This window comes from Bos taurus, chromosome 14, assembly GCF_002263795.3.
Source record: "Bos taurus isolate L1 Dominette 01449 registration number 42190680 breed Hereford chromosome 14, ARS-UCD2.0, whole genome shotgun sequence".
NCBI classification, from domain to species: Eukaryota; Metazoa; Chordata; class Mammalia; order Artiodactyla; family Bovidae; genus Bos; species Bos taurus.
In genome coordinates this window covers 60,654,318-60,669,252 of record NC_037341.1, presented here as the reverse complement: position 1 = coordinate 60,669,252, position 14,935 = coordinate 60,654,318, and the positions used below count along the sequence as shown (strand labels likewise).

Here is a 14,935-nt window from a genome sequence, read left to right as displayed (position 1 = left end):
TACCCAGAACATGGTATAATTTCCTTATCAGTGTGATATGTGTGAATTTTATCAAGCTTTTTTCTGTGATTGTCTTATTTCCAGGGTCTCCCTATCTGCCATTCACATTATATACGACTGCAGTCTTAACCTAATAAAGCTGCTGGTTCTCTTGTTGTTTCCTATTGGGTTTACTACTTTTAGCAGACAGAGCCACGACTTTTTATCCCACCCCAAATCAAGGTGCAAAGCTGCTGGTAACAAAGCTGCTGACTTTCCCAGCCAGCCTTACACTGCTAAAGCTACTGATCCTTTGTGTGTATGCGTGCTCATTTGGGTTTGACTCTGAGACTCCATGGACTGTAGCCTTCCAGACTCCTCTGTCCATGGGATTCTCCAGGCACAAATACTGAAGTGGGTTGCCAGTGGATCTTCCTGACCCAGAGGTCGTAACACTGTCTCTTGCGTCTCCTGCATTGACCTGCGGATTCTTTACGACTGGACCACCTGGGCAAATATACTATACCGGAAGGGGGCTGTGGGGGCAGCCCTAGGCGAGAAGGCTTCTGTTATTATCTGGAACTGTAGCATTTTTTTCAATTTTTTAACGAGCCTTTGATTTCCATAGCCATGCATTTGTTGTTTTTGACAATTTCATCCTGGCTTCTACTTGAACTTTTGTGAGGGAACTAGTTGACACTTCAAGCCACTAAGCCAGAAGTTCCTCCCTGCCTGTTTTCATGATTTTGTGAATCTGGAATTCAGGCAGGGTTCAACTACATAATTTTCTTCTTCATAGAGTGCTATGTGGAATAAAGTAAAAAAAGCTGTAATAATTTTTTGTATGGCAACAGATGGTAACTAGACTTACTGTGTTGATCATTTTGTAATGTATAAAAATATTGAATCCCTAAGTTGTACACCTAAAATTCATACAGTATTGCAAGTCAATTATACTTTAATAAAATACAAAATGAAATAAAATTGGAACTTAATGTGTTAAAAAATAAGGGTGAATCATCTTACATCCTTATTTTTTATTTAATCTTTACCAGTTAGGGAGGGTGTTTTCAGAGACTTCCAGTAGGCTTATAATGACAGTTCTTAATCCCACAGGCCAAGGAATCTTAGTTCTTCCAGAGGCCAGATCTGTCCACTGGGGACTGCTATAGTGACCACTGTCGTTGTTGTTTGGTTGCTAAGTCGTGTCCGACTCATTGTGATCCCATGGGCTGTAGCCCACCAGGTTCCTCTGTCCGTGGGATTTCCCAGGCAAGAATACTACACCATGTCCTGCTTCAAGGAATCTTCCCAACACACAGATTGAACCCATGTCTCCTGCACTGGCAGTCGGTACCACTGTTAGAACTTGATAAATTAGTAACAATACCTGTGAGGATATAAGGGCAGGAAGATAATGGAAGAGAAATTAAACTCTGAGCAGGTAAACCTTCTCCAAACCCACTGGAGTTTGAAGCGGGTGTAGATCTGTAAGGATGACCTAGTTGAGGCAGGAGCCAGGAGGGCTCCACATAGCTGCCCCCTGGGGAGGGACCATAACTTCTTACATAAAGGACTCTGCCATGAGCACTGAATATGCAACACTTGGGGCAGTTTGAGGAGTGAGTGCAGTTCTGAGAGGTTCATATGGATGATATTCAAAAACATCCAATAAGATTTTGTTCTGAGTATTGTCCCCTTGTTTTTATGAGAGGGGTATAACAATTTTAAGCATTCTGTACTCAAATAACCTTTGGAAACTGAGGGAAATTTTTCTAGAAGCCTTCTCTGTATACTTCATATGTTTTGGGGCCATAATTGTTACTCACGCAGTTCCCAGTTAATCATTGACAGTAGTGCTGAAATTATCAAGATTGGCTTAAGTTCCCAGTTCTAAGGGGACAGAAAGTGATTGTTGGATAGAGAGCCAATTATGCCTGCCAAAAGTATTTATTGTAAGGGTTATAATAGTGCAAAACTGGGAAAAAAAAAAAAAAAAAGCCACCTGTCCAGAAATAAAGTGCTGGAGTTGTTTGGTACCAACTTGTGAAAGCCAATTGTTTGCATCTCTTCCCACATTCAATGACTTAGTATTGGTAGGTCAAAATTGGCTTAAGTGAAAGTATTTGGTTTATGGAAATAGACAGACGTTACAAAACAAGTCTTGTTTTCACCCTGGGAAGCAGGTTGTTAAATTTAAGTACCATATCACGGAAATCTATTTGAAATTTGGATAATTATGGAGACTGTGGTCACAAAGAATACTATCCAGGCAATAATGTAAACTTCTGTAAACAGAAGCTGAATTGAAAGTTATGTCTGCTATGTTAAAATGACATATGCATGTAGAACTAGAAAGAAAAAAGGGTAAATTAAAAGTTTGGGGGAATAGTTTGTAAAAAAAAATTAATGTAGAATTTTAATAATAATAATGGATTAAAATCTGATTCAAATATTTATAAATATATAAAATAATAATGCTTTTTAGGTATGCTTAGTAAATTGTTTTTGTTGTTCATTCGCTGAGGTCATGTCCGACTCTTTGTGACCCCATGATCTCCTTGCTGTCCAAGGGACTCTTCATATGAAATACGCTTCAATATGAAAAAAATGTATTTCATGCCTGTTGTGTGCCTGTTGCTGTGCTAAGTGCTATGTATAAGATAATACAGTAGGACTCTGCTCAAGAGATAAGCATGTAAGCAAATGAGGAATATTGTATGATATATATGAAATAATTAAATATGAGATATTGATATAATTTGGAGAAGGAAGAGATAATTCTAACTTGACTTATTAGGAAGGGCTTTACAAAGGAGTTGCTATGTGCATTGAGTTTAGAAAGTTGAATAGAATTTTCCCGCAGAACAAAGAAGGTATTGGATGGGGACAGGGTGGTCATTCTACACATTCGACTTCACCCATTATGTCAGTAAAAACAGTTTTTATGGATCACTTACTATTTGCTAGACATTACTTACGGAGAAGGCAATGGCACCCCACTCCAGTACTTTTGCCTAGAAACTCCCATGGATGGAGGAGCCTGGTGGGCTGCAGTCCATGGGGTGGCTAGAGTCGGACACAACTGAGTGACTTCACTTTCACTTTTCACTTTCATGCATTGGAGAAGGAAATGGCAACCCACTCCAATGTTCTTGCCTGGAGAATCCCAGGGACGGGGGAGCCTGGTGGGCTGCCGTCTGTGGGGTCGCACAGAGTCGGACACGACTGAAGCGACTTAGCAGCAGCAGCAGCAGACATTACTTGACACTGGAGGGGGGCAAAGATGAAAAAAGCCATTTCCTTCCCTTAAGAAATTCATAAGACTTTCAAGAGCTAGTGTGGTTGATGGATTTATTAATTATCCTTTTTTTTTTTTTAAATAGAGAAGCAATGTGGTATAGTGGAACAATGAGTTGAAAATACACACACCCATTTCTTTTCCAGGCTTTTCCAGTGATCCCATTGTAATCATAGAAAGGTTATTTGATTTTCTGGTCTTTTATTTCCTCTTAAAAATAAAGAAAATAGACTCAGTGTTTTAAAAACTATGCCAAATAGAGCACCAGATTTGTGTGGTAGTGTTTCTGGAACTGCTAAAGAGGATCAGAGGGCACTTGCACATGGGTGAGCATCTGGGATCTCTGAGTTTGTTTCCACCAGATTATGCTCTTAGTCACTTTTGTATTTGGCAGTTCTGTTAGAAAGAGACTCTACTGCATAAAGAAGTGTGAAAATGATGACCTGATATTTCAGTTCATCAACTAATTTATTCAACTGATTTTTATGCTCCGGGCACTTCTACATATACCAGAGGCTACAACAGTTAAACAAAAAAATAGGCAGATTACCTGAGGTTGAAAATAGTAAGAGGCCAGATCATGTAGGGCTTTGTATATCATTTCAAGAACCTTGGCTTTCATTCTAACTGAGCTGAGAAGCCAGATGACTTGATCTGATTTACCTTTTGAGGATTACTCTTGATGCTGTATTGGAAACAGAGTTGAGAAGAGCAAAGATGAATTTAAGGAGACCAGTTAGGTGGTTATGGAGAAGGCAATGGCACCCCACTCCAGTACTCTTGCCTGGAAAATCCCATGGACGGAGGAGCCTGGTAGGCCGTAGTCCATGGGGTTGCTAAGAGTCGGATACGACTGAGTGACTTCGCTTTCACTTTTCACTTTCATGCATTGGAGAAGGAAGTGCAACCCACTCCAGTGTTCTTGCCTGGAGAATCCCAGGGACCGGGGAGCCTGGTGGGCTGCCGTCTGTGGGGTCGCACAGAGTCAGACATGACTGAAGTGACTTAGCAGTAGCAGTAGGTGGTTAATCCAATTGCTCATGAGAGGTGATGGCTGTTCATACCAATGTGGTAGTAGTGGAAGTGAAGAGAGGTAGTCAGATTTTGGATGTATTTTGGAAGTACAGCCACCAGAGTTTTCTGGTAGTTTACAGGTGGGTGTGACAGTAAGAAAGGAGTAAGTTACGATTACTTCAGAGATCTTTGCCTAAGTAAGTTGAAGGAAAGAGTTGCCATTAATTAACATAAGGAAATTACAGCAGACAGTTTTGGGGGGATGGGCAGGGAGGATCAGCTGTCCAGTTTCATACATATTAAATTTGATTTTCCTATTATGTATCTAATGGAGATGGTGATAACCTAGTATATATTCTAATCTGGAGTTAGATTTGGGGTACATTGATTTGGAGATCATCAGTGTATGTATGATGGGCTTTCCTGGTGGCTCAGCTGGTAAAGAATCCACCTACAATGCAGACCAAACCGGGTTCAATCCCTGGGTCGGGTCATAATGCTTTCTTTTGGTAGCTATATTGCTCTCCTTTCCTTCTCATTTAACACATTAAATGAGATTTGCATTAATAAGATGCAAGTTAAAATTATTCTAATTTAAAATTTACTCTATCAGAAAATTAGTGGCTTTCAAGTTCATATTTACCACTTTACAATTTCTGTTGTTCAGGGGTCTCAGCATAGCTTCACTAAGTATTTTTCTTAGGGTCTCAAGCTCCAATCAGGTTGCTGGCTGGGCTGTGTTCCTAGAGGCTTGATGAGGGGAGAATCTAACTTCAGATTCAATGAGACTCATTGGCAAAATTCATTTCTTTGTGACTGGATGCCGCTTGAAGTTCCCAGATGGTGCCCGTGGTTACTAAAGGTTGCCTCCTATTCCTTGCCATGTGGGTTTTTCATCATGACTGCTTACTTCACTGAATAGGCAAAGGGAGTCTTAGAGCAAGTTGACTCTTTAGGCAGATATTTTACTAATATCATAAGAGTGAAATACCACCACTTAGCCATTCCACCACCTTGATGAGGAGCAAGTCACAGATCCTGTACAAAGACATGAGGTGGGGGTTATGGGCACCACCTTAGACTCAGTTCTCCACACTCACCCCATAGTTGTCTCTGAGGTAACTCCATGCAGCATGAAAACCATTGCCTTCAATAATATCCTCTGTGTATAACTTTTTTTTTTTTTTAACTTGGGCTATTGTTGTTCAGTCGCTCAGTCATTGTCTGACTCTTTGTGACCCCATGGACTGTGACACACCAGGATTCCCTGTGCTTCACCATCTCCCAGAGCTTGCTCAAACTCATGTCCATTGAGTCGGTGATGCCATCCAACCATTTCATCCTCTGTCGTCCCCTTCTCCTCCTGCCTTCAATCTTGCCCAGCATCAGGGTCTTTTCTAATGAGTTGGTTCTTCGCATCAGGAGGTCAAAATTTTCAAGCTTCAGCTTCAGCATCAGTCCTAATGAATGTTCAGGATTGATTTCCTTTAGGCTTGATCTTGCAGTCCAAGGGACTCTCAAGAGTCTTCTCCAACACCACAGTTCAAAAGCATCCGTTCTTCGACATCAGCCTTTATGGTCCAACTCTCAAACCCGTACGTGACTACTGGAAAAACCATAGCTTTGACTGGATGGACCTTTGTTAGCAAAGTATGTCTCTTACTTTTAATACGCTGTCTAGGTTTGTCAAAGCTTTTCTTCCAAGGAGCAAGTGTCGTTTTAATTTCGTGGCTGCAGTCACCATCTTCAGTGATTTTGGAGCCCGAGAAAGTAAAGTCTTTCATTGTTTCCATTGTTTCCCATCTATTTGCCATGAAGTGATGGGACCAGATGCCATTATCTTCGTTTTTTGAATGTTGAGTTTTAAGCCAGTTTTTTCACTCTCCCATTTCACCTTCTTCAAGAGGCTCTTTAGTTCCTCTTCACTTTCTGCCATAAGGGTGGTGTTATCTGCATATCTGAGGTTATTGATATTTCTCCTGGAAACCTTGATTCCAGCTTGTGCTTCATCCAGCCCAGCAAAATTTCATATGATATATTCTGCATATGAGTTAAATAAACAGGGTGAAAATATACGGCCTTGTAATATATATAACCTTGTAATAACTTGGGCTATTAGTCTCCCTTAATAAGGACAATTTTGCTTGACTTGAAGAACTTCAGTCTTACCAATTTTAATGGCTATCTTGGGAAAAATGACCCTGCCGGATGGTTTCAGCATTATGGATCAAAATATAGTTCTTGTAACACTTGTCCTGTGAGAAAAGTTAGTGTTCCAATTAAGTCTGCAGAAGCTGTGTGTTAACATAATTCTTGTAAAGAAGTATATTGTCATTATTATAGGGAAAATTCTGCACTCAAAACATCTATTTAATTACATTTGATCCAGAGTTTTCTAAGCTTATTTGACTAAAGGACCTGTATATCACTCAAGCCTATTAACATTTACAGAAGCAGTGTTTCTTGTTGGAAAATGCCAACACAGATAGCCTGACAAGCTGAGGAAGAAAGTAAAATAACAAGAAGAAAAATGAGAGGAAAAATAAAAGGGCCATAGATAAATTTCCCTTTCTATTTAGAATGAAAGTTATGGTTATTTTACTTTCATAATGATAAAGATGGTTATGATATCATCAACACTGGGATGACTCTATAATTTGCCAAGCATTTTCACAGTCATTATCTTACTTAAGCCTCTCAACAATCTGTAAGATGTCACAATTAATCTCTTTTTATACAAATGAGTAAATGAGGCCTAATGTATTGTGTGACTTGCCCAAGTCATAAAATTAATAAGGAGTGGAGCCAATAGTTTAATGTAGGTTTTGTGGCTCCAGCTATAAAACTCTTTATGTTACAACATGCTGTGATTTTATAAACATGATTAAGTTAAAATGAAGATGTTGAAGACTACCTTTGTATAGTATGTGATTTAATTGAAAACATTTATTAACTTAAGCAAATGAAAAACTGTGACATAAAACAGTTTATAAACTCTTGTATTCATTTAATGACTGTAGGAAAAATATTACAGATAGGATATCTGAACTGTTTTCCTCTGTGCATCAAACACACACAACACAAACATGTACTATTGGGTTAGTTTATGTTTTGCAGTAGAGATATTTGAAGGAGAAAATCTTACATGCAATGTGAATCTTTTGATTAGTTTTCATCAGGTTTTATATTTAAATATATTTCGGTTCAGTTCAGTCGCTCAGTCGTGTCTGACTCTTTGCGACCCCATGAATTGCAGCATGCCAGGCCTCCCTGTCCATCACCCGGAGTTCACCCAAACTCATGTCCATGGAGTTGGTGATGCCAGCCATCTCATCCTCTGTCATCCCCTTCTCCTCCTGCCCCCAGCATCAGAGTCATTTGAGTCAACTCTTTGCATGAGGTGGCGAAAGTATTGGAATTTCAGCTTTAGCATCAATCCTTCCAAAGAACCCTCTTACACTGTTGGTGGGAATGCAAACTAGTACAGCCACTATGGAGAACAGTGTGAAGATTCTTTAAAAAACTGGAAATAGAACTGCCTTATGACCCAGCAATCCCACTGCTGGGCATACACACCGAGGAAACCAGAAATGAAAGAGACACGTGTACCCCGATGCTCATAGCAGCACTGTTTATAATAGCCAGGACATGGAAGCAACCTAGATGTCCATTAGCAGATGAATGGATAAGAAAGCTGTGGTACATATACACAATGGAGTATTACTCAGCCATTAAAAAGAATACATTTCAATCAGTTCTAATGAGGTGGATGAAACTGGAGCCGATTATACAGAGTGACGTAAGCCAGAAAGAAAACCACCAATACAGTATACTAACACATATATATGGAATTTAGAAAGATGGTAATGATAACCCTGTATGCGAGACAGCAAAAGAGACACAGATGTATAGAACAGTCTTTTGGACTCTGTGGGAGGGGGGTGGGGGGATGATTTGGTTTCTCCCGGCAATCTTGATTCCAGCTTGTGCTTCTTCCAGCCCAGCGTTTCTCATGATATACTCTGAATCATTGAATATTACAGTTCAGTAAGACTTGGTTCTCTTTTTAAATTTTTATTTATTTTTTTATTGCACTGGGTCCTTGTTGCTACCCGTGGTCTTTCTCTAGTTAAGGCCGCTGGGGGGTGCTGTAGTTGTTGTGTGCGGGCCGCTCATCGCGTGGCTTCTCTCGTTGCGGAGCGCTGGCTCTAGGGGGCGTGGCCTTCAGTAGTTGCCGCCCGTGGGCTCTGAAGTGCAGGCCCAGCAGTCCTGGCACTTGTGCCTTGTGGCTCTGGGGCGTGTGTAATCCTCCTGGATCGAGCCCGTGTTCCCTGCATTGGCGGGTGAATTCTTATCCGCTGCACCACCGGGAAAGTCCTAGTGCTCTTTTAATGTAACTTTCTAAAACCCTGATTCCTCTTCTACATCATGCTGACATGTGGTACTCCAGCTTTTCTTTAAATTCTGCCGGTGATGGAATTATCAATACCTATGAAGGCAGCAACACATTATTTTTAACTTTTAATTTTGAAATAATTATAGGTATGCAGAAAGTTGCAAAGGTAGTGCATAGAGATCCCATGTGCCCTTTACCTAGTTTTCCCCAAAGGTTACATTTTCTATAATGATACTGTGCATAGAATATCAAAAGCAGGAAAGTGACGTTGGAACAATGTATTTGTATAGGCTTGTGACATCTTATCACATACGTGGATTCATGTAAGCACTACTGTTACAAAGTTACAGAGCTACTATACCATCAGAGAGATCTTCCTCATGCTGCCCCTTTACAGTAACACCTTCCTCCCTCCCCCTCCAGCCCTACCCTGTGCTGACCACTAGTTCATTCTCCAGTTTTATTATTTATATTATATAAATGAAATCATGTGGCATGTGATTGTTTTTCACTCAGCATATTGCTCTTGAGGTGCATCTGTGTTGTATGTATCAATAGTTTTTTCATCTTTATTACTAAGTAAAATTCCATGGTATAGTTATACCACAATTATTTTTTAAAATATAAATTTATTTATTTTAACTGGAGGCTAATTACTTCACAATATTGTAGTGGTTCCACCATACATTGACATGGCCATTTGCCTATTAAAGGACATTTTGCTTGTTTCCACTTTTTCACTATTACAAATAGAGATATTCTTTTTCATGAAATTTCTCTTCATATAAAGCACTTTGCCTTTTGCCTTTGAGTACTATATGATTTTAGCTGTAAGTTTTTGGTTGATGTCCTTTATTTATTTGAGCAAGTTCTCCTCATTTCTTGTTTTCTGTTTTTCTTATTCTGATTTTTTTTCCTTCATCAATTAATAGGATCACGATTTTTTTTTTTAACTTATATGACAGCTCACACTGATTTTTAATATTCACCCGGCCTTGCATGCCAGCAAAAAGTCCCATTTGGTCAGAGTGTTTATATATATATATATATATATATTTTTTTTTTATATATTGCTGAATTACATTTGCTAATATTCTGCTAAGGATTTATCTGTATTCATGAGGGGATTGGTCTGCATTTTTCTTGTTTGCCTTTTTTTTTTTCTGTTTCGTCTGTTTTTTATTTTCTTTTTCTTGCTATCTATAGGTTATTTAAACTTTTTTTAAAAATTGCATTTTAATTCATCTGTAGTGTTTTTCAGTGTATTTCTTTGCAAAGAATTTTATTTAGTTGTTGCTGTAGGTACTATGCGGCTTCCGTGGTGGCTCAGCTGGTAAAGAATCTGCATATTACATATGTGTAACTTACATCCTGCTGCTGTTGACATTTTACTAGTCAGAGAGAAAAGTGGAAGCCTTACATACTTTAATTTCTTTTACCTTTCCCTTCTTATAATGTAATTATCTTACCTATTTCTTCTATGTGTGTTGAAACGCATATCAGATGATATATACTTCTTGTTTCAAACATCGACATGATTTGGAAAACTAAAGAGGAGGGTAGCCTATTGTATTTACCCATAGTTTTACTTACCGTGTTTTTTATTCCTTCTTGATATTGTCAGGTTCCTTCTTTTTGTTTTGTTTTAGTTTCCACAGCTTCCTTTAGCCATTCTTTTAGGGTAAGTTTGCTGGTGACACATTCTCTTCGTTTTCTTTTGTCTGAGGATGTCTTTATTTCTCATTCATTTCTGAAAGATATTTTCACCATGTTTTGTGTTCAGAGTCGACAATTCTTTTATTTAAACAATTGAAAAACGCTGTGGCATTTCTTTCCGGCCTTCAAGGTTTCTGATGAGAAAATTTATCACTGTCTTTGGAATTGGTTTTCCCCTTTATATAAGGTGTTGTTTCTTTCTTGCTGGTTTCCAAAAAAAAAAAAAACCAAAACAGTTTGTTTTTAATTTCTAGTTTGTTTATGATGTATCTCTGCACAAATTTCTTTGCATATTTCTTGTTTGGAGGCTTATGGAGTTTCTTGAATTAGTAGGTTTACATGTTTTGCAAATTTGGGAAATTTTCATTCATTGTTTCTTCAAATACTTTCCAACTCCATCTTTCTCCTCCCGTGGAACTATGATGGCATGAATCTTTCATTATTTTAATTATGTGATTATAAACCCTGAAGTCCCTGAGGCTCTGTTTATTTTATTTTTTACTCTACTATTTTCTCTCTGTTTTTCAGATTGTGTAATTTCTGTTCTATTTTCAAGTTCACTGTTGTTCCTCTGTCCTTTCCATTCTGCTGTTGAATCCATCCGTTTGATTTTTAAATTTCAGTCATTTTTCAAAACATTCTAAAATTTCCACTTGGTCCTCTTGTCTTCCATGTCTTGTTCTAGAGCTAGAAAGTTAAACAGTACATTTTTGTACTGCTACTAAAGGAAGGACATTTTATTATCTTAGTTGTGCCCTTTGAAGCTAAATAAAATAAGAATAGTAAGTGATAAGTATTATTATCTAAATGCTAGCAGTCCTGAGGATTATTTTCTATATGTTTTGCACTGATAACCTTATTTAATTCTTAAAGTAACACCAATATTTACTCATGTAAGAAATGTTTACTGATGGCTTACCATTTGTGACAATTTTGGTTTTTTTTTAGTCACATATTTTCAGTTTAGCTTCAAATGGTTACATGGCTGATTTCTTGGAAAAACTCTCTCTGCAGTTTCGGTAGTTTGCAGGCACAGGGGAAGAAGTGAGACTGCAAGCTGAATTCTCACATCTTCACATAAAGCGGTCAAAAATGATTATTTATGATGTCCATCTTTATTCCAATTCAGAGATTTATCAGTGCTTTATTGTGGAACAATAATGTATTTTGAAAGAGTGATAAGTTTTCTGAGATTCAGATATGCTCAGGGTTTTGGGTAGCTGTAAACTCTTTGTCTATTTGTGCCATGAAAAAGATTGGGAAGCACTTCTCTAGTTTACAGGTTGAAGAATGGGTTCTTTTTCTGTACCAGTGGAACTTTGGGCATGTTAGAAAGTACAGCTTTATCATTCTTTACAAATAAACTTCTCAAAAAAATTGTCTCCTGTTGTTCTCCAACAGTGAGATCATAATCACCCGGTGGACTGTTAAAACAAAGGCTACAGAATTTCTTATTAAAACACCTACAGAATTTCTGATTAAATCTAGGTGGTACCCAAGAATTTGCATTTTTAACAAGTCCCTGGGCAATGTTGATTATGTTATTTTAAGGATTTTGTGAACCAGTCATCTACACAGAATTTTTCTACTTCATCTTTCTTTGATTCTTCAGTTACTTCAGTTTGGTTTCAATTTCATCCTTCTATCCAGAGTGCTTTTTCTAACATCCTTCCTGGTATTAATGTTGCCAAATCAAATGCATAATTTTCAGTTCCTTATCTTACCTGACATGTAGAAATCATTTTATTGCTGTTTTCTCCTCCTGTTTAAGAAACTCAGTTTTTATTTGGTCTGGAGACCTCTGTCTCTGCCTCCCTCCTTTTTTCTATCTTTGCATGGTCTTTCTCAGTCTCTCTCATTCCTTTATCTCGAATCAAACTCTATTAGAATTCATTCTGGGTCCTCTTCATATCTTATTTTACCCTCTCTTCCTAAATGATCTAGTTATTCCTAGATCAAATGATCTAATAATTCCCAATTTATGTCTCCAGCTCAGATTTTCCCTTTAAGCTTTATTATAATTTAACTGAGTTCCTGAATAACTTATAGGTGTTTGGAATAATACCTAAGATGCATATTTTATCATTTTAATGTGTTTGAATCTTACAGATTCCATGAAATAAAATAACTCTTTTCTCTCCCTTCACTAAAAAATGCTTCTCCTTCTCATAAATGGTCTTTACTTCCATTTAGTTATTAATGTCAGAAACCTGAGGGTTATCCTTGATGCTTGTCTTGCTTAACACTCTCATTTATACCCCTAAAGCATCTCTCAGTTTCCTCTTTACTTACCATGTCTGATACCATCACCTATGTTCAAGTCATAATCGCCCGTTGTGAGTTATTACAACTGTCTTTTAACTCATGGTGTCTTCCAACCCAATCTCTCTTTAGTACTTAGATTCATCTTTTTAAAATGTAAATCAGATCATGTCACCATCTTGCTTAAAATCCTTCAGTGACTGAAATTCATAATCTTTAATGTGGTGTGAGAAGGGCTCTCTAAGCTGATTTGTGTTGCCTCTGCAGTCTCAGCACCGCATTTGCCCTCATTCTTTTTGGTTCAGACACACTGGTGTTCCATTGGTGTTTTGTGCAGTGCCATCTTGTTACTTCTTCCTGGAATGCTTTCCTCCGCTTTCCATCTGCCTGTATCTTTATCTGTCCTTTATAGATTGCATATTTCTGTTCTCAAACATCACTTCTTTAGAGGTGTTTGCTGACCCCAAAATCTAAATTAACTGTTATTATACTCTTACAGTGTTTTGCACATCCTATATGACACTGATGATTTATTTATGTTTATCTCCATTCTGCTGAATGTCTCATTGTTTTACCCCTTACCTTAAGGTTTAGCACAATGCACAGCAATATGAAGGTGTTTAGTAAATATTTTTAAATAAATGAAAATATGAATAGAGCTTAACAAGATGTGCACATATAGTTGAAAAAGTTCTTTTCCAAAGGTAAGACAAATAAGGAGCACATAAGTTTGAGAAATGGATATTTATTGTGAGTTGCCAATTACATAAATTATCTGAAAAATTATTTGAGTAGAAAATTTATTTTTAGACGAATGCGATTTCTGAAAAAAAAACTTGAAAAATTGCTTCAAAATAATATCAAGTAATTCATGATATTTAAGGGAAGTTTATATTTACTAACAGAAGTTGAGTGAACCTCTTTTGTCATTTTCATATAGATTTAATCTTTTGTGTAACCAATTCTTTTTTTTAATCAAAATTTTTAGGAGGTTTCAGCATTAAAGAATATCATACTATATTCCAGAAACATTTAATTACTTAATTTTTCATTATAGTGGTTATTAGCAATCCACTGTTTAATTTTTAAAATGCATCTTAATCTTTGGAGGACATACTCATGTCTGTAGGCCAGCATCAAAAAAATAGCATGAGTAACAGACATTGCTGAAAGTCTTTTTCTTTTTTTCAGAATATATAATTTTTTTCCTTTATATTCCTGTTTATTAGTAGCTGTTTCTCTTCTTTCAGCAGTTTTGTTCTGTAGGATTTGTCTAGAGTACATAAGTATTCTGCATTCTATAAGTTTACTCACTTGAAATCTTAGCTTTCTCTTGGTATATATAGTGAGTGCTTACAGATAAAGTACTTCAAACTAGAGGGGATCACACAGTTTAAAATGTTGATTATGTCTTTGTCTGCCCTTTCTTTCGCCGTCTCCTTTACTTCCCTCTTTTGTCTGTCTGACTCTCACAGGAGACGTGGATCACAACTGGTTGGACCATACGTCTTGGCATAGCAGTGAGGCATCCCCAATGTCTTTGGTGAGACATGTGGGGCCTTACTATCTAATTTCTGTTATCATTTCACTTTTCCTTTTGGATTTACACCTTTGCATGTTTTCTTTTTGTATCTTTTTTTTTTATCCCACACCTGTAGGGGACAGTCAAAAGGGAAAAAGAAAAACTAGTGAGCAGGCAGTTTTGTCGGACTCTAACACCAGGTCTGAGAGACAAAAGAAAATGATGTACTTTGGAGGCCACTCTTTGGAAGAGGATTTGGAATGGTCTGAGCCTCAGATTAAGGACTCTGGGGTAGATACGTGTAGTAGCACAACCCTTAATGAGGAGCATAGCCATAGTGATAAGGTACTGAGATTGTGGAGCCTGCCTTTTAACCTGCTCATTTGGTCTTCGTTTGCTCTCTGTCACTCATTCAAACAGAACATAATAAAAGGACAGGGCATTTCAGGGGTCAATATAGCATTTCTTAAGGTGCAGAAAAGAAAAACAAAACCAAAACAAATCGATCAACCAAAGTACTTCTTGCTTGCTTTGCTGTTTTTGTTGTTTGACGGCATACCAAAAAATAAGTAAATGAAAATAAAAATTAGGAACAATAGAATGTTTTGTTTATGGTCGCTTGAAAGAACTTGGTAATGTTATTATAAACCACAAATATAAAGAATTTTTTTTTGGATTGGCTTATTTGACTGCTTGCATATATTTTCCTTGGGATGAAAATTAAATTATTAACAGTTTGAATCCC

The 14,935-nt window shown here is 37.5% G+C and overlaps 1 protein-coding gene across 39 annotated transcripts in view; it reads left to right on the top strand.

Moving 5' to 3' along the window:
* RIMS2 (regulating synaptic membrane exocytosis 2) overlaps positions 1–14,935 on the top strand; it is a 608,892-nt gene that overhangs the window by 298,780 nt on the left and 295,177 nt on the right. For 23 of the 39 annotated variants that reach the window (XM_059874477.1, XM_059874476.1, XM_059874482.1 and 20 more), the window contains one exon: positions 14,144–14,211. In XM_059874477.1, the coding sequence (XP_059730460.1) occupies positions 14,144–14,211 (68 nt within the window). Of the gene's footprint in view, positions 1–14,143; positions 14,212–14,326; positions 14,536–14,935 lie in introns of all 39 variants that reach the window. The other 16 variants (XM_059874470.1, XM_059874473.1, XM_059874468.1 and 13 more) reach the window with 1 other exon arrangement.